The sequence below is a fragment of the Pseudochaenichthys georgianus genome, chromosome 8 (genome assembly GCF_902827115.2).
Source record: "Pseudochaenichthys georgianus chromosome 8, fPseGeo1.2, whole genome shotgun sequence".
Lineage (NCBI taxonomy): Eukaryota > Metazoa > Chordata > Actinopteri > Perciformes > Channichthyidae > Pseudochaenichthys > Pseudochaenichthys georgianus.
In genome coordinates this window covers 18,555,620-18,575,640 of record NC_047510.2, presented here as the reverse complement: position 1 = coordinate 18,575,640, position 20,021 = coordinate 18,555,620, and the positions used below count along the sequence as shown (strand labels likewise).

Here is a 20,021-nt window from a genome sequence, read left to right as displayed (position 1 = left end):
TGATCTCATCCTTTGCTTTATAAAGTTTGCAAAAACAGTAATGGCATCACTCACTACCCCAGATGTAATGCTCAAAATTCACCCATAATTTACTCTATTACATTACAAACAGTGAGTTCTGGAGGATTTGACAAATAACAATAAATGCTGTAAAAGGCAAAGACAAGATGCTCATTTAGAGGATAATGAGAACACAGATTAGTTACTCTTTTTGCATTCATCCTCTCTGGTCCCCTTTGTCGTCACACAGTCCTCACTCAGTGGATACTGGGGTACTGACATGAGGAGGTCCATTTAGACCTTGTTACCAACATTGGACCCTGTCTGCTGCACACAGGCTGACCGGAGTCCATGTAGGAGGGTGTAGGAGCCACTGTTCCGCCGTGCGAACGCCTGCCCACCAAGTGTGAACTCCATCTCTTGGAATTGCATGTTGCATATGGAGATGGCTGATGTTCCTTTCTCCTTGAAGCCGGCCTTTACGTAGAAGGGCACCAGGAAGTCTTCACAGATCAGCAGCGCCCGGCAGAGGCCCGGCATACAGCTCAGGTACTGCAAGTAGCGCCAGAGGAGGATGGAGCCCTTGCCTTGCTGGCGACAGTGACGGTGCACTGACAACACATGGATGTGCACAGTGGGGGTGTCTGGAACATGCCGAGTCATTGCCTCCTGGAGAAAGGGGATTACATAGTCACATGCATCAGAGAAAGTTTATCAATATCATTTTTCTTCATGGTGAAACAAGGTTTGGCACATTTTATTTTGTACACATTTTCATACCTGTGAAAGCCTCTCCTTATCCCAGCCAGTGCCGATGATGAAAGCTACCAGCTGTCCCTCCTCAAACCAGCCCAGCGACAGCTCAGGGCACTGGCCCACAAAGTTAAGCACCTCATCCAGGGTAAGTGGACACTCTCCAGACACCGAGACAAATGCTGGCATTAAGACGAAATTGAACACTCAAAAGATATGTAACATTGATATCTTCCCCAATAACAGAAAATACAGTATATCACCTCTACACAAGAACAAGAGTCAAGTTCTTAGCTGGTGATACATTGTGTTAAAACGCATATCAGGTTAGTTTTATGGTGAGCAGAAACTTGACATACCTTCTCTCTCGATCTCAAACACACTGATAGCGTCCCGCGGCGTGAGGTTCCTGAACTCGCTGGCAGGGAGTGTGTGTCGTCTCTGTCGCAGAGGGTTGACTACTCTCACAGGCGTCCTCAGAAAAAAAGGCTTGAGGAGCGGTGAGCCACTGACCTGCTGTGTCATGATGCCTCAATAACACAAGGCAGGAAGATCTGGTGATTTGAGGAATCTCTTGTTAATCAGTTTTATTCTCTTCCAGCCTTTTTAAATATAAAGGTTATACGGATCCAACAAAAACTATGGTCTGCTCAGTTTGTCCAACAGACTGTCATGTAACTCACTTCTCTGTCTCCCCTGCTCTCTCTTGCTCCTCTTCTTTCTCTCTGATCTCATACTGTAAAGTGGTCCTCTCAAAGTAGGGTAGCTGTCTGTGCACATGTGTACTTTACGCAGTTTCTTAACCCCCTGCTTACAGACAGGCATTATGTTATTAGGGTGTTTCTTTTGTGAGCAGAGTTTAAAGACAGTAAACTCTTTAGTTGCAGCTTTTCATTGTGCATATTTTTAACAGACAGTATTTTGAGTTACCTCCGTTTTGGATGTTGTCAGCACTTAGTTTTATTTTTCCCACACCTTATTTTGTATTTGTTTATCTGGTATTTGATATATTCACTGTGGGATGAATGTCTTTTTGTGACAGTGAAATGTTGTGTTTTTTAGGGGAAATCAAAGGCATGATTAAAACCATACTGAGCTAGGATGGAGATTTGCCTCAAAGAGGTTTAGTGCAGACTAATTCAATGAGGGAGCACTTTCTTTGACCGGCCTGAGGTAAACGTGTTTACACAGACTAGTTTTAGCATAAATTAGAACCTAAATGGAGAAACAAAAGCTTTAAATAGTCCATTATCCTCTAATCTTGACTTTTTTGTTTACTATATATTGTGCAAGTGTCTTAGAGTTTAAAACAGTATTCTTGGTGGATTTAACTTTTCCGAAAAATATTTTAATTCCCAAGCATCTGCAACAAACGAAATCAATCAATGTTTATTTATAGCCCATATCACAAATGTTACATTTGTCTCAGTGGACTTCACAGTTTGTACAGAATATCAGTATGGCAATACGACACCCTCTGTCCTTAGACCCTCACATCGTACAAGGAAAAACTTCCGGAGAAAACCCACAGTTTAAAGGGAACATGGGAGAAACCTCAGGGAGAGCAACAGAGGAGGGGTCCCTCTCCCAGGACGGACAGACGGGCAATAGATGTCGTGTGTAAAATGTATAAACGAAAGTCCTGTCTTACATTCGTTATTTCTCTGCAGAAAGCCAAGCTTCACCCCTAAATCACCCAGCATGAGGCATATCCTAATATGTTTTAAAATACTGCCCCAAGAGATGAGACCAATATAGAAATATTTTAAGGATTATTGTTTACCCCAACTGTTTATTTTTACTGTTGGATAAACATTTGTACAGATTTGTATCCACCTTTCTGAACAGCAGCTCTCTGTGTGGCCTGGGAGGGTCTGAAATGATTCCTAATCTTCTCTCAAAATGACATGGTTACGTTTTTTAAATCATAAAAACATCTTTCAGCTTATCAAACAAGCGAATACATTTAAAAGCGTTAAGGAATAGCTCTCGACTGATCCCACCCTTCTCTAGCTGTCATAGACCCTAATCTCATTTACAACATGTGTAAACACATAACACATACATTTGCAGACACATTTTCTCAGAGTATTATGTTTTTACAGGCACACCCGAAACCTCGGTAACTGAATCCATATTACATTTTACACTGCCTGTCGGTCCAGCTGAGCAGAGAGCAGTTAACTAATACTGCTGGAGAATGTCTTTGTGAAATATGAAACACCTAGCAAATTCATCCTGACATGAACCGGCAAACACCAGCAGGTTGTTATATGTGTGCTTCATCAAAAAAATAAAACATGTATGTACTCGTTTCAGGGTGAGACGTAGAGGTATATCATCTGGAATATACTGACGTTAACGATGTGGAATCGAGGAAAAAATAGTGAATTATTAATAGGATTTGTGCACTGTCAAGACACAGATATTCAGTTCCAGCACAATAAATGAGCACACACCCTTCCTCTTTTCCACAGACTGTTCATCCCCCGATTGGCCTTACTTCACTGTTGCTGCATTCATGCGGAGCAGCTAACATGTTTCATGTCTGCTTGTCATAGGAATCTGTTGCAGGACCATGGCAAACAATAAGCAATAATATAAACACAAATGATGTACTGAAAAGTAACAGATAGATACTATTCCAAATTCAAAGATGTTTCCGATTTTTTTTTTTTTTTTTTATTTGTATTTGTACTATATATACTATGTATTTTTATTACATACTATACTATTACTTTTTTATTACACATGATACCATGACTTCTAAAACTTTCTAGTTCAATTCTATACTTTATTGGCCTACTCTTTTTATGGAATACTGTTCTGGGATATTTGTATGATGTTTGACATTCTTAACTATGACTTATTTTAACTAAATGTAAAACATACTATACAATGCCATTATTTAATAAAAAAATAAAAAATGTTATAAAATAAAGTAGAGAAACCTATAGGATAAAGCACCTCTCTATTGGACACAGATCCGACAAAAGGCAGGATGTAGTTAAGCAGTCGCTGCTAAGGAACTGTACCTGATGGTGTTGCTACTAGCAACAGAATGCTCAACTGAAGCCAGCTGCTGGTGGCAGAACATGGACTGCAGCTTCAATGAAATGTTGCTGTATCAAATGGTATTGGGATTTAAAGGGAGACTTGTTTACTTGTTTCCTGTTTGGTGACTCAGATTGTAAATGACCTTAGGCCGACTGTGAGGGACACTTCTCATCCACTTACATCTGAGTAAGCTATAATTCATTTGTTGACAATGCAACTGCACTGTTTTAAGCTTCAGCCTTCTTATAGTTCTCATCAAGGGACATCAAAAGTTATTTATCTTCAAAACAAGATGACAACAGCCTTTAAACATACTTTCACAAATGGCATACTCGTCGTAGCACTTTATGAATGGAAATACCATATATAGATCATGTTAATCATAAACTAACAGGACCATAAGAGTAAATAAAAACCTTAATGGTTTTACTGCAGTTCATGGTCCATGTCAGGAATCCTATTCCATGGGAGGATTGTGTTGTCTCCTTTGCCAGCAGGGGGCACTGTTTTTTCTTACACAATCTTTGCCAGGTTTAAACCTTTATATACGGTCTATGGTTTAAACTTTAAACCAATTTGTGGCAGGCATTAAACACACTTATAAAGTAAGCAATAATAATCAAAGATCAACATCTGGCCACCCTGTAATCATACTTTAGGCCCCAAGTTCAAACTTAAAAGTAAATAAGTAACTAAAATAACTTGCAGTATATGGAGTAACATATTCTAATACCGCAGCATCAGGACTAAAACCACCAGACTCGGACAGTTTCATCCCACAGGCCATAAGACTATTAAACACCTGCATTTTTTTAACATCCACAACATTAATCTGGCTGCAATTTATAAATTATGTATCTATTATATCATATTCAATCACTTGCATAGTATTGCAGTATTTTACTTTTTTAGTATCTTTCTTTTTGTATTTACTTGCACTATTTTTTCAGTTGTATTGTGTTGCACTGTTGGAGGAGCCTGTGACCTAAGATTTTCATCGTCATAACTACACTCTAGCTATGTATGCATGACCAATAAAAGCCTTGAGGAATGTAAAGTAAATAGGTACAGTGATGGATCAGAAAGGTTCAGGGTCGGAAAGTATTTCATCTGTTCTTTATTGTTATACACATGCTGCTATACACACGAGGAAAGACAGGTATTGATTTTACAGAGAGCCACAAACCACCTACTGTGGAGTTATCCTGGATACCAGGTCAATAGTGGTCACAACAGGAAAAGGAAGGCACAGTGTCAAGTTAAAATGGCACAGAAGAGGAGCGGGGAAAGACAAAACAACCATGTTACTTAAAAGCGGTGAGAGGTTCAAGCCTCTACGAGTTCACATGCAATCGCTAGCCCAATTAGTAATTGCACTGTTTGCACTTATTGCATTGGATGGTGGTCATTCCAATCAAATGTAATCTTAAAAATCCACTTGAACCTAAATACTAAGAATAAATGCATAATTGATTCATGGTCATAACAAAGTAAATCAAAAGTTACATTTTATATTGCAATAAACAATAACAAGATACATCTTTCGAGTAGCACAAAGTATGCGATAGAAAAAAAGGCTTTGTACATCAGAATCAAAAATCCATAAAACTGTTGAATATTGTAGCATTTAGAAGAACACTAATGTCCAATGCAACAAGCAGGCAGCCATATCAACTCAAGGCACATAGATCTATATGCATGGCGCTACACATACACTACCAAATAATGTAAAGGTGATGCAACCACACAAACGTCACATAAGCAGACACTGGCTTTGCCGCGAAAAGACTGAAGAGAGATCTGCCACATCAACGACGAGCACACCTACTGTGCCACAGTGAGTCAGCATCTTTGAGTTTAGCTGTTAGGTTGTGAATCTGTAGCGCTTATTGAAAACCAAGTCTTAAATCTTATCTGAATCTAGTTTCATTATTTAAATATAAGGACCTTTTTTTCTATGTAATATGCAAGTATACATTTTTTAAGCAAGTACACAGGATTCTAGTAGATTCATGATCGATAAATATCACATTAGAAATAATAGAAAAAGTGACATGTAGATGTTGAGGAATGGATTATTTTTGGAGTGCAAAATCACTTCAAATGGACACAGGTACATACGCGATAAATGTTCTTATCATTACCCAAATCTAACAAGTACTGTAACATGAATGTATTTCACTGAGGAATACAATATTCAGACACAAATTGTATTTATAATGTCTTCTGAATTTAGTGTAAAGCAATTGATACAGTTAATTTAAAGTAAGTGTGCTTAAAACCACCATGACAGGTAGTGAAATGTCTCTGGAATCCACATTACAAGACCACACCTTCGGTCAAGACACACAACCCAACACCATCTGACCGTTAATGAAATGTTTTCAAAGCTCTGGAATCAATATTCCTTTTTGAAAACATCCGCCATATAATAAAAGGTATGAGGAACATCCTTGCAGAGGCGAAATTTGGTTTCTAATGTCAGAGCCATTGATGGAATAAACGGAGCCCTCCATCTTCCTGGCGGACTTCTTTCAGGGCCGCTGTTGGATCTCATCGGTGAAGCAAAAGACTGGGCAGGGGGGGTAAAGGAATAGAGGGACTGGATGTAACGCATACATCTGTTCTGATGGATGGGGGGAGGCTGGGTCAGACTCAGGGGTTGAGGTGCTCATCTTCCATATGAAGGCTGCTTGTGGGACACAGGAGAGGCTGGCTGGAGCAGTTGGTGCTCTGACTCTTCAGGCTTTCTGTGGACTCTGATGACCCTGGAGAGGAAGAAGCAATGGATAACCAACATGGCTCAAAGGGAAGTTTTCAGTCAGATGAGAAAAAAAAAACATGGCCTATTCTTCCTAAAATAGGCCTATCACCGTCACTTGATAATACCTGCCAGATCTTTTGTTTTTCTATCTGTGTGACAGTTGATATCAACTCCCTAATGGAGGACTGAGTGAGAGCAGTAGAGCTCGCACACAGGCCCAATCCCAATGTCCCATTAAACCCTGATCCCTCAGGGACTGAATTGACATCCTGGTAAGTGCTTCAGTGTGGGGGGAATGGTATAAACAGACCTTTTTACAATTTGCACTTTCTTAAAGGCTTATCAAGGCTTATTTAAGCTGCTCTGGCTTAACATAATTGTCAAATGATCTATTTACCAAAGAAAAAAAAATCCTAAATCCTTTTTAATGTATGGTTTCTTTGTTATTATACCAGTGCAACCGACATATATGTTTAACTGAACACCCAATGTGACAGTCATCCTTTCATCATCTGAATTGTGGGTGGTTCCCTCAGGCAAAGTCTGTACAACTGCAAACAAATACAAAGTGTGTATATAAAGCTCCAAATGTCGGCAAGAGAGCCCTCATGCAGTAGAAGATTTGACAGAGGGACAGCCCTAAGCCCTTGCAGACCTAACAGGAACGTGCTTCAAAGTCTGTGAGTGAGGACATGGGCATTGAGCCCCAGAAAAGCAGAGCAGACAGGAAAGCCTACATACCAGAGTTATTCCTCCAAACCAATGGAGCAGGAATCAGGACCTAGAGCTGCCCAAAGCAAGGCAATACGAAGGGACAGGACGGAAGGAACCAGAAGAGGATTGTTAGGGAAAAGAGAAGCACACAGGTTAGATGCAGAGCACAGGATATCACAACCTGGAGTTTTGGGTTTAAGAAGAGGAACGTTAGAGAACCAGAACTAGAAAGGAGTTGAAAATGAGACGAACCACATGTTTTTAGTAATTCATTTTAAAAGCTGCAGTGAATGCTTGATCAAATTTGCTTTAAGCCGTCATCAAGTACAGGTTGAAACTGTTGATGGATTTATACAAACGTATACACAGTAGCTATTGCACTGTATCCCTTTTCTTTCCTGTTGCTTAAAGTCTGATATTAGCGGCAGAGATTTGCTCACCTGGCAGAGACAAGTCGCCCGCTGGGTCGCTCTCTGTTTTGGTCAACCTGCTGTGTTCTCTGCTGCAGTCCTGTAGGATGTCTGCCCCAGAATGCATCCTGTCCTCTGAATCACACAGGAGAGTAAATGTCAATTACTTTTACCCTTAAAGAGCCTGTGACACGAGTTTCCCCCATCATCCAAACCCATCAATTTGAGTAAATATTGTCCCCTTGAAAACCGTTACTGAACTGATTTTGGATATTTGTACTTTATAACCATTAATCTGCCTTCAATGTTGACCATTTTCTGGATCTTCTCGGGGATTCTTCAAGTCCCGCCAAATGATGTGTGACGTCATTGCGGGCACAGCGCTCCAGCTGCACCGTTCAGGATCCCAGCTTCTGCATGTAAACGCACGATGGCGCACACAGCAGCAAGCTCAGACAGCGATGACAGTTTAATTTTGAACGTGTCTGAGAGCTCATATGAGGCTGAAGGATCGGTTTATGTTTGATCTGTTAGAAGTTTAGGAATTAGGTGCGTCAATATGAGCGATAATACGGTCATGTAGCCAGTGGTGGACTGGGACTAAAAATCATCCCGGGACTCTCAACCGGCCCACTTCGGTACCGCTAGTAAATTGTCAACGGGGGAAGTGGGGATGTCAGGGGCGGCGGGTGCTGTAGGCTAGGGAAGGCTACAGCCTTCCCAAATATTTGTGTCACTGCATCCTGGTAAAATACAAATATAATGTATAATGTCTGTGTCTTTGACATTAGCACTGCTAGCCACCTGTGCCCTGTGCTACGAAGCCAGTTCAGCATACCCTGGATATGTTTGAGTAACAAACAATATATATATATACAACAACAACAAACTAACAAACGAGATCTCGCTAAGCGGTCCTACGACGCTGGTTATCAACTCGGTAAATCAAGCCAGGGTTTCTCTCACCAGCTGAGAGCACGTCACGTGAAATGGGCGGGGTTAGCTACATTTGACAGAAAGTGTACTGACAGCGCAGCGTCATACTTCATTAATGAAAAGTAAACTAATATTAGACAAATATGAGCTTTAAACATCCATGACTTAAACATATACTCCAGGATACAAGCCACAGAGTTGCACCTGCAAGGTGAATACAGAACAACTGGTTAAAAATAACTAGGCCTACCGAGTGTTTGAAAGCGTATAGTTTTATGATATCACTGCCCCATCTAAGACACGAGTGGATCTGACTTTAATTACATTTGACTCGAGTGTTTCGTCAACATAATGTGTTGCTTAAAATAATACTTCTGCATACAGTATGTGACACTGAGTGTTGCACGGCCAGATACGGCTGGAGAAGCTGACTCGGATAAGGAAATATATGATAGGCCTATATTATGATATGATCTGATTGATGATGTAATATGAATGATAAGTGCGACACGTCGGCGTCTTCTCTGCATACGGCAGTTTAAACTGTATTTCCTTTATCCTGTAATATGACTTGAGAGATTTAAACTCCGCACACTGAGTTGATCTCTTTTCTATAGACGCCGGAGGCGGGCAGCGTCAGGTAAAAAAAGTTATTTAGCCTTCCCAAACCTGAGCCTCACGCGCCGCCTATGGGGGATGTGCTAGTGACTTATCCGACCGGCCCACTTCGGTACCGGCCCATCGGGATTCGTCCCGATGGCCAGTCCGCCACTGCACCCAGCCCACGTAAACTGTCAACGGGGGGAGCCTCGCTGCGGGGAAACGGTGGACCTAGTGTCCCGATCGGAGTGGGAATAATAATAATCCGTGCATTTTATCCATTAATTTCCCCAACATTGTGGTAAAAAAAAAAACGTTTAATCCATGTTGTTGGTGTACAACTACAAAAAGCATCGGTTTGTTTTCTCATCAGGAAATGCAGACCGGCTCAAACAAACGATTTTTAATCATCATCCTCACGATCATTTAATGTATCATATGTTCGCCGAATTGACATGAAAGCACTAATAAATGTAGTTTCATCCACTTGAGTTTACAACTACAAAAATAATCGATTTGTTTTTTATATCACATCCGACGGGAGGAAATTCAGCAGCTCTCACTACCGATTTTTAATCGTAATGTAATCATCATCTTCACCACGATCATTTATGTTTATGTCGCCGAATTGACATGAAAGCACTGACATATGAATATACTGTAGTCAACTTCATTAAAACGTTATTAACGTGCCTAAACTCAGTAATTCACAATTTCTACGCATGACAACACACTTTGTCCGTGTTTGGCTCTCTCGCCGCACAGTGAAGCGTTCCCGCATTGACGTCACTTCCGGCTTCCCCCAAAACTTCAAAATGTGTCGAAGGAATTTCCCCGCGATGTTCGAAAATATTGATATTTATCGGAACGGTATCGCAACTTCTATTTTAAACTGACGGTTCGAGATGACTAGTCGCCCAATGTTTCATTGCACAACAGTTGTTGGGATGCTGTCACAGGCTCTCTAAAGACAACACATCTCTTCCAGGGTCACATAATGAACTGTTTTCTGAGGAAACTCACCATCATCTGGAGACAGGGATTCTGCCACATCCTCTGCAGCTGTGGCCTGGAAGAAGAGAAGGAGAAATATCTGGTTAATCCTTTGTTTTCAGCAGAGTGGAAACTGAAATGTCAGGTGGTGCAGAGGCGGCTCACGTCGGTGGGGCGGCTGCTGGACAGCAGTGTGTGTGGCTGTGCGTCAGACATCTCAGACAGCTTCTCCTCATCTTCTTCCTGGATGGGAGACGATGGAGACCTAAGGGTGCTGTAGGGGAGGACAAGGCAAAAAATTGTATAAGAAAAGAAACAGGTAATTCAATCAATCACAGACACATATATTTTCACTCTTACTCTACCTCTACAAAATATATAATAATGGATTCCAGATGTTATAACCTTAAGAATACATTTCAAAACTTTAGTCGAGTATCATGTAAAAGCTGCCTTTTTCTAGTTTATTGTGTCTAAATTGTCCTATTTGAAAAAATCTGCAGCAGCCACTGAAATATTATAAAGTTGAAAATATAACTGAACACCACATCATTGTATGAAAGAGGTTGTAGATCTTATTATTACTCAAGCATAATGTAAAGAGATGTTTGTGAATAATGTTGCATATACATATAATCTGGTTTCCTGTCCTGACCTGATTTCTTGCACATGTGAACCTACCTGTCAGGTGACTTGCTGACTTTGCCTTTCTGCAGACCGCCATCACTCAAATGCTCGGGGGAGCTCAGCTGTCTGCCGTCGCCGACCAGACCTCCTGAGAAGTTGATGTCATCATAGAGGGGGGCAGATGGGACGGCAGGAGACACTGAGCTCATACCATTCAGAGCCTCCAGCAGGGAGATGGGCTCAAAGCCCGGAGGAACCGAGTCCGTGCTCTGCAAAGAGACACAGACGAGAACTGATGGTAACAATGCACAGCTTATGTCAAGGATACAATTAATAATAATAATAATAATAATACATTTTATTTCGAGGCGCCTTTCAGGACACCCAAGGTCGCCTTACAGTGCATTTAAAAGTTAAAACAGCTAAAACAAAAACGGATCGAAAACACTGTCAGAGATGGGCTAGGGCCAGTTTAGATGTTAAGAGTCGTGGCCCTAAGGTCTGCTAGCCTACAGTATGTTTTACCCCAAATAGTTGGTCGATAAAATGCCTTAGGAAGCTGTAATGGCAATATGATAAAAAAAAATTAAAATATTTTACCATCTTTTTTTACACAATAGGTTTAAACACTTTGAACCACATAAGGACTAAACATTATTTAATTTTTTTTAATACTGTGAACCTAGAAAAAAAAGATTACAAAAATGATCTATTATGCAGCCTGAATTCATGACCAATTTCCCCCCCGATGTTACTTCCGTCTTGCCAATACTATCTGATAATGAACAGATGTACAAAAGACTTACTGAGTGCTCGTCATGGTCCATAGTCTGAGCCAGGACAGGGCTGAAGGACACGGGGGAGAGAGCCCCGGGCTTTTTCCTCACAGCTCTGATCTGCAGCAAGGCTCTGAAGGCTGGTAAAGTAACACAATAAAACACAATAATAATGTAAACTTTGACCTGTCCTCAAACAGCATCAATAAAGCCCTTTTAGGAGAATAACTGTTTCAAAAACAATGTGAGACTTCTTACGCAGCCTGCAGATGGGGCAGTTGTTGGCCTGGTAACGCAGGGTGTCTGCGCAGGAGTTGCAGAGACACAGGTGTCTGCAGGGCAGGATGAGAGTGTCTCGCAGGTCGGACAGACACACAACACACTCGTTGCTGTTGTCACTGTTCTCATCGTCTGACTGCTGGAAAGGGGAAACAAAATCAAATTAAAAGTTAAGCAAATGAAACGGAGAGAAAGGTTTACAGCATTGTGATTTATGAGGTGATGTTGTTCGTAAAACCTTGGTTTCCTGGTTGTTTTTGTTCTCAATCCCGTAGATCTCCTGCAAGAGGTAGCTCACACGATCCACCTGAAAAGTGCATTAACAAATTGTTTAACTTATCCTCTCCACTTTCTTGTTTTGTCTTCATTTGTTTGGTCCGTTTAGCTATACATTTGGGCAGGATTGTACAAAATGAATTGATATATATTTCAATGCTGAATGTTATGAAAGGCTTAAAATTAATAGCATCGGTCTGAGCTCATAGATATTTAAACATTAAAAAAAACAAAAAAAAACAAATGGGGACAGAGAGTCTACATTACATCAAATTATTTTGAGCTCTCTAAAACCTGCCAGACTCCCAAGGGTCTCGTAACAGGTTATTTTTGTCTTTTTTCTAAAGCCGCAGATGAGTATGTGGCTCACTGGTGATCTGCGTTAACATCCTGCATTGTATTCACAACACAATCACAATTCACTGACAAGTACTGAGGGTATTTCAAAAACAACAAATGTACAAAAATCGGTGTAATACGATACTTACATTGCACTTAATAATTTGCTAATCCATAACATGATTAATAATATATAAAATAAGAAAAATCCTGAACTTACAATTTGCTTCTGCTTCAGTGGCTTGACAGAGAAACTGCCATCAACGTGCTGAAGTTAAAAGAAAAAAACGTTAAATATTTATATAAAAACATTTATCTACACCGAGTGAAATGATTTACTTTAGATGTCTACATACTCTTTCAAAGGCTGCCAAAAGTACGTGAGCATGTCCGAGGCAATCTTGAAGAGAGAACACAAGACTTTGGTTGATAGTGATGTTGACCTAAATGTTTATTTAAGCTTACATTGCAACTGCTAACACTGGCATAAATATTACAATTTGTTATGACTGTTGAAATATTCCTTCACATTACTATCTCTGTCTTACTACGTCTTTATTTATATACAACCAGTCTCAATGGAACAGATGTCTCGTCCTGACTGTGATGCAGCTCTAGTAACTTACCGTCCCCTTCATCAACAACAGCCTGGATTACTATGGGAAACACTCCTCGGTCAAGGTCAAAGTTCAGCTTTAGGAGAAGAGAGACATAGTTGAAAATATTTAACGAGTTACCACAGGTGTAAACAGAGGACATCCATGTGTGTAGGTCGGAAGTTGTGTTGATAATGCAGACCTAGATACATGTGTGCTGTATAAGTGTAAACAGAGGATATTTACAGACATAGAACCACACCGATCGTTGATTAATGTGTGTGACAAACTCCAAAAACTGCTGCAGATACTTACATCTTCCTCTTTCCACTGAGTGAAATCTATTTTGAAAGACGGCATGGAGAACTGTTGGCTCACTCCTCGCTTGTAGTGCACAGTTTCAGAGACCAGTGACGGATTCTTTGGGCTGTACCTGCTCACACAGTATGTTACAGAGAAGATGATCAGTGTGCAGAAGCATACATGAATCTTGGATGTAAAGTGAACTCTGTTTCGTCAACAGGGCAATAACATAGGTTGACATTTAGACTTTTTTCTTTTAACATCTTGTACATGCACTACTTTGTAGATAAACTATTATAATAGAAATAGATATTTTGGATTCTGGAGACATGGATCATCTTTCTGTCTCATGTGATTGTAACACAATAACTTACCAACCATTACTTTCATCTTCTTCTAAGTTTCATCAGCGGTAACCATGGCGACTGGAGGTTGCTAAGGAGCCAGTGTATCTATTCTAGTCTTTGTGCTCCAAGGCTTGAATCTTACAGATAGATGTGCACTCTGTTTGTTTCATAAATCACAATTAATATATTAAAAGACTACATAAGTGGTTTGATTTTTAGCAGCTCACCCTTTGTGATAATAATGGCTGAAAATGTATTAGACTCATTAAAACCCCATTCAAAAAGGAGTTTGAGAGCAGATTCTTACACTGCCATCCCATTGGAGAACTCCTCAAACGCCTGGCAGTAGAGGGTGATGGCCACCCGAGCGTCAGCATCAAAGGTGAACTCCACACCATACTGAACCTTTGGTTTTCCACCTTCCTCCACAGGTGTGTCAGAGTCATCTTTATACCTAGAATCAAAAGGTTTGACAAACTTTTAAATATTTTCCTTGAAAGAGTTCAATTTTTACTGAGATTGGTGTGGTAATATTGCTCTGCCTTTTGTTACCTGACCAAACGCAGAGAGTCCTTTCTTATATTGACGAGACTCCTCAGGGTTTTGACAGGCTCGTGGGGTGCAGGCGTCACATATGGAAACTAATGAAAAACAGCGATATGGATGATATTTAATTTTAAACTCAAAGCAACATGGTTTGACTCATCCTATTACTTACAAGAAAGGTAGAACTATATCAAAGTCGTTTTTAAGCTGCTCTCAGATGAAAACTAAGAAAGATAAATATCAGTCTTTACCTGCACTGGCCTATTTCCAAGAAAGTTCAGGTCCATGTTTTCTCCAAAAAGGTATCCCTCTGGATGTGGTGTGTCAAACTTTTCTCCTCCCATGAAGAAGTGGCTCGCAAAATAGTTCCCTGAGGACATGAGAAAAAACATGAAAAATAATGGCACTGCAAGCGACATTATATAGTGAAAAGATATACAGCTAGTTCAAATCACACAACATCATGCCAAGCTTTGTAGCATGGGCATGTTACTCAAATGTCTAAATCTGAAGAGAGTTGTGTTTAATTACAATCATTGAAACTACCCATAAAACAAAACATATAATACAATCAAATAAACAAGGTAAAAATAATTACTTTGTTTTAGTCATCATAGGTTTTTACTGAGATGCGGGGGTAACATGATGAGCTGAAGGCCAGTTGAAAGTAACATATGATGGGTTTGTATGGGTTCTAAACAGAGTCAGATGTATTGGTCTAACATTGACATGCCAGCTCCAAACTGTGTTTTTACCGTTTGAAGGTATCCTAATAGTAAAGTTAAAGTGTTAAAACCATGCAACAGATACTTCTTTATATGGCTTTGTAATCGCAGGCTAACAATAACAAGTGCCTTAGAGATTTCTTATGCAAACTATACATTATTTGTTGATATGGGTGTCACTCTCTTAGTGTCAGTTTGAGCTCGTGGATGATCAATTTAATGTGGATATAACACTTTGTGATTGTTTTGATGATTGTTTTCAGTGTTGGACATACATGTATTATACAGCATGATCACAATAACAACATATCAACCTTGAGATACATAAACGACTGTAAACATCACAATGCTTTCTGAATAACGGGTGACAAAGACAGTCACATCTCTGTATGCTCATATATATTTCTTATGATTGTCTAACAGTGTATTCTAGCTGATGAGAGTCAACAACAAGGAAACACCAATTAGACCCTTATTTACGTTAGCGAGTGTATGCTCGGTGTCTCATTGTTTATTATTGCTTAGAGGATTCTTGGTTAAGGGAGATCTGAATTCAGCCAAAAGACACTAGCGATCACCTACCAGATTTCGGTGGAAATCGATAGGCCGAGTTGGCCTGGATATCGATATCCTCAACACCAGCGATTCTGCGACTCAGGATGGACCCCATCTTCCTGGTGCTAGCTACAGTTAGCCTGGCAGCTATCAGCGCGTCACAGTTCCGATGAACTCTCCCTTCAAACGTACACTAATGCCAAACAAAGATTATATCGACAAAGTACAAAGGGTGTCGTTAATCTGACATTGTACACGTTCAGTTTGCCCAGTGGCTATGTTGCGAATGCTAATGCTAACAGGAAACAAATAGACAAGGCTGTTGTTTTGCCAGAGCGGTGCTGACGCAGCAGGGAGGCAACCTTATTGGCTGTCTCCAAGCGTTCCAGAGATTCAAGGCGTTCGCTTTCTGTTTGGGGACCGCCCGGCGGGGAGGAGATCAGGAGGGACGAAAGTAAGCACGGTCTATAGTACGAACCGCTGCTCCATAATGAACAGCCTTGTAATAACTTGTTGCTTTGCGATTAATTATTTTTGTAAAATCACTACTCTCATGTAATTTATTTTTCATTCTGTACGTTTTAATCTGAAGTGTGTTATTTGTTTGACACCATGGGGCGTGTTGGTTTACTGTCCTCCAGTGGTCACAGTAGTGTACAACTACATCAATGTTATCAGATGAGACACCTTTATTCATCCCACAGAGGGTACAACTACATTTGTACAGCAAGTAAAGAGCCAAAGATAGCATACTATTAATTAATACGGATGTATAAAATATAGAAATGACAAAATTCACAATTTACAAAAATACTCATCTAGTAGGCCTACCAATAATAAGACAAGTTAGAGACAAATAATATCTGCATAGTGTGTACAAACAATACATATAAAACGATACACATTTCCAAATATAAATTCAAGATTGTTTACATTTAAACTTAACTAATATTGTCAAACTTAATTTGGCAACATTATTGCAAAATGCAGGTGCAGGTATTGTCATTACGAGAGATTGAACATGTAAAATATAAATGGTGTGTTTGAGCAGCTTGGAGAAGATTATTTAAGATCATGCTATCATTTAAAAACATCCAAATGCTTCAAATAGATATCTATAAAATCTTAATCTATCCAACATTGAAGTGAACAGAAATAACATGTAACTGTTTAAAACTGTATTGATTAATTTGTGCAATAAAAAAGGCAGTTAGAATTATACTTACAAATAATGCAGATCATACAGCTTATAGAATGTACTTCGTGTATTCTGTATACACAACGGACTCAGCTGATCTCATTTATGTGATTAAAGTGTCAGATTTGGCAACATAGAACACAAATACAGTAATTGTCTTTATCAGATAACATCGACATTTCATCTGATAACACTTGGATTTCATTGGATGAAATGTCCACTTTGGTTTCTTAGTGCTTTTTGATCTTCCTCTCTGGAAAAATTGGCATCCCAGGATAGCTTTGTTTTCTTCCGATATCTTCAAACCTTCGCAGAGGAAGTCATGGATTGTCTGCATTGAGTCCACCTCTGATCTCCAAAGTGCTGCTCTGGCTCTGATAAACTGTGAGACCTCAGTCTCGCTTCCTTTGGCCAGACTCATGCTATCTTTACAGATGAAGAAGATATCCATGCCAAGGAACAGAGCATTGAGCCCAATGAGACCGGCCCTAGCTGACTTGGAGAGGGAAAGAGGCCCTTTGACTGCTGCCTGACCGATATCTGGGATATCTGACGCCACCCTGGGAACGCTGCGTAAAGCTTTCCCTTCCTGCAATGCCACTTTACCAGCACTCAGAGCCAGCTCTTCACTTTTTAACAGCTTGAAAGCAGAGGCTGCATCAACTAATGAGTCAATACCTTTACCAGTAACACCTACTTTAGCTAGGACCTTGCCGACCCCGAGAACAACATCTATGTGGGTTTGTTCTCTTTTGGTGACCTCCTCCAGACACTCCTGGAGACACTGCACATCCTCCATGAAGCTCTCGAAGACTTCTCTGGCTTTCTTTTGATATGTATGGTTTACTCCAATCTCTGTGGCGGTGGTGACAGCGCTGTTGACTCCGCTTGTAATTCCCATGCCTACCCCAGTCAATGTCAGAGCCAAAGACACTCCAGCTGTTACAGGAATTAAAGCCAAACCAACGATGGAGAGCACACCTCCTACTGCCCCCACTGAGCTGCCTGCCACACTGGAGATCTTTGCTCCCTTATTCATCCTGTCTAACTGAACAGCATGCTCCTCCAGGTCCTTGAGAGACTGTTCCATCCTCTGCTGTCGCTCTTTAAACTTATCGATGAAGCTAGAGCACGGTTCGTCCTCCTGAAACAAGAACACCATCCGGAAGCTCTGGTTCATCCTGATGATGAGAATTGAAGAAAAATACAAATGAAAATGATGCATTTAAAAACCTTGGTATAGGTAGTAACCTTAAATGCAGTAGAAAAACATTGGATTATAAATTGTAAAAACATGACCTCTAAAATCCTGCAGTTGTACGTTAAGAGTCCACAGTATTCATACTGTGTCTCCAGCTCCTTTGCATTTTGTTTAAGTATTTATTTATTTTGTTATTGTTATTGTGTGACCATCTTAGTTCAGCGTGTTTGCTAATTAACACTATACTGAGGTAAAGGCAATGTCTTAACCTTTGCAGAAATTTGGTGACAAACCAAAGTCTGGCAATTAAATTGATTAAGTTTGACACGACAGAGCGCTAGAGGTAAAGTAAGTTGTTAACCAAAGACATTAGCATTCATCATCTGGGAACTATTAACATGTGTACAAAGATTTGTGTTGGTCTGTGGAACAAACAACAAGCAAGCTAATACTGAGTGCATTTCAAAGTTTTCAATATCATAACTCATCACACCTTGCACAGCTGTGTTGACAAAAACCACATAAAGGAGTTACACGTACCTGAGTTCATCGAGCTGATTAATGTGATGAAGCATCCTTCGTGTGTCGTCTTCAGACAAATCCACAGCGAGGTCTACCAGTGTATCGTCGTTCATCTTCAGGCAAAAGTCACAGAAGGAGCTGTGAAAAACAGGAAAATATTTTTTATAATAGATGTTTATTTTGCAAAATGTGCATATTATTTTAGGACATTCCTCTTTACCTTTTCTCTAACTTCTCACAGATGTTCTCGGTGGTCCTTATGTATTTGTCCAGCTGATATGCCTGCACTTCCACATTCTGAAGTTTGGGGCAGAAGAAGGCGTCTGCAACTCTTTTAAACTCGAGGAGGTGAGGGCAGATCTTCCGTGCAGCAATGATGACAAGCTGAACCGTTACAGGGCTGATCCCTTCAGGCAGATGTAACACCTGGTTCTCTTCCATGAACAAATGAAGTGAGGTGACCGCCAGATTCTCCACTGCATCTAGAAGCAGTCGAGCTCCCCCAGGCCTTCCAGAGTGGACTTCAGCAGAGCAGCCAGCTCCTCCTCCAGATCTGCTCGCCTGCTGTCTGCAGTCACCTGGGTTACCTTGCTCTTGATATATTCCAGAAAGGCTTTACCTCTGGTCTGTGACTGGGTAACATGGCCGATGCTGAGGTCAATGTTATCAGCCCTGGTTTTGATGTCAATCATCATATCCAACTCTTTCTCCCTCTTTAGTATCCATTTAGAACTCTTCTCACAGAATTCTTTCACTGTGTCGATGTCGATGAGGGTGTCTGCGGTGTAGCAGCACAAGGCCTCCTGGAGGTCCTTTCTATAACACAAAACATCATTCAGTTTGTGAAATTGGAAAACAAATTCAAACTGAATTGTCGTTGTGCCGTTGTTGTCTTTTATCACAAGATCTACCGTATATCTCCAGCTCTAGCTTTAAGTGTCCCCACCAAATATTCCCTGGGCCCAAAGCCTCTGGTCAAACTTATTCTTAAAAACACAGACAACCCTTGATTATGGTTTTCTTACTCATTTACACAGACTGTTGACAGTCAGAGGAGGATTGGCTCACATCCGAAACCCCTCGCACTTAAACATAGGGTTTTACTTTAGGACCATCAATAAATTACCATTTTATGAGACAAAACATATCTTATTTCTAAACCACCATGCTGATTCATATAAGTGGCCAATGGCCATTATGCTAAAACAAATGTCACTGCAGAATTGTATAAGTACAATGAACAAGAGAAAAACATGTATTATTTAATGAAATTTAGTCCACATTCATCAGTATGGATAGGACTTTTGTTGTGCACTTTTATGTATTAAAGGTCACCTATTATGCAAAACCCACTTGTTGATGTATTTTATAAATAAACATGTGTCCCCTCTGTGTAAAAAGATTCTGAAAGTTTCAGGATAAAAGATTGGCTCACTTTTTGTCCTGATCCATTTATATAAAAAACCTGTCTGAAAATGAGCTGGTCATATTTTGGCCACTTTAT

The 20,021-nt window shown here is 40.2% G+C and overlaps 3 protein-coding genes across 4 annotated transcripts; all 3 read right to left on the bottom strand.

Annotated features, from left to right (window-relative positions):
• Positions 1-294: 294 nt before the first annotated feature.
• Positions 295-1,488, bottom strand: aanat2 (arylalkylamine N-acetyltransferase 2). Its single transcript, XM_034089804.2, is given in 4 exon segments — positions 295-669; positions 781-935; positions 1,113-1,355; positions 1,437-1,488. Coding segments are annotated over 4 exon segments (825 nt in total).
• Positions 1,489-4,910: 3,422 nt separating this feature from the next.
• Positions 4,911-15,967, bottom strand: mgrn1b (mahogunin, ring finger 1b). 2 transcript variants are annotated; one of them, XM_034089267.2, is made up of 17 exons: positions 15,624-15,967; positions 14,568-14,686; positions 14,323-14,411; positions 14,078-14,224; positions 13,436-13,553; positions 13,151-13,217; positions 12,881-12,924; positions 12,745-12,792; positions 12,148-12,216; positions 11,889-12,048; positions 11,661-11,770; positions 10,909-11,123; positions 10,393-10,501; positions 10,258-10,303; positions 7,729-7,833; positions 7,316-7,361; positions 6,493-6,578 (listed from the first exon to the last, which is right to left on the bottom strand). In XM_034089267.2, exons 1-16 carry the CDS (start codon positions 15,709-15,711, stop codon positions 7,321-7,323), a joined length of 1,575 nt encoding a protein of 524 aa, XP_033945158.1. In that variant the 5' UTR covers positions 15,712-15,967; the 3' UTR covers positions 6,493-6,578; positions 7,316-7,320. The 2 variants fall into 2 exon arrangements, with proteins under 2 accessions (XP_033945157.1, XP_033945158.1); XM_034089266.2 differs by lacking the exon at positions 7,316-7,361 and having other exon boundaries at positions 4,911-6,578; positions 15,624-15,966.
• Positions 15,968-16,322: 355 nt separating this feature from the next.
• LOC117451389 (apolipoprotein L2-like) lies at positions 16,323-18,986 on the bottom strand. The gene is made up of 3 exons (XM_034089662.2): positions 18,738-18,986; positions 18,536-18,655; positions 16,323-17,975 (listed from the first exon to the last, which is right to left on the bottom strand). The coding sequence occupies exons 1-3, from the start codon at positions 18,956-18,958 to the stop codon at positions 16,898-16,900; spliced, it is 1,419 nt and encodes a 472-aa protein (XP_033945553.2). The 5' UTR covers positions 18,959-18,986; the 3' UTR covers positions 16,323-16,897.
• Between the last annotated feature and the right edge of the window lie 1,035 nt (positions 18,987-20,021).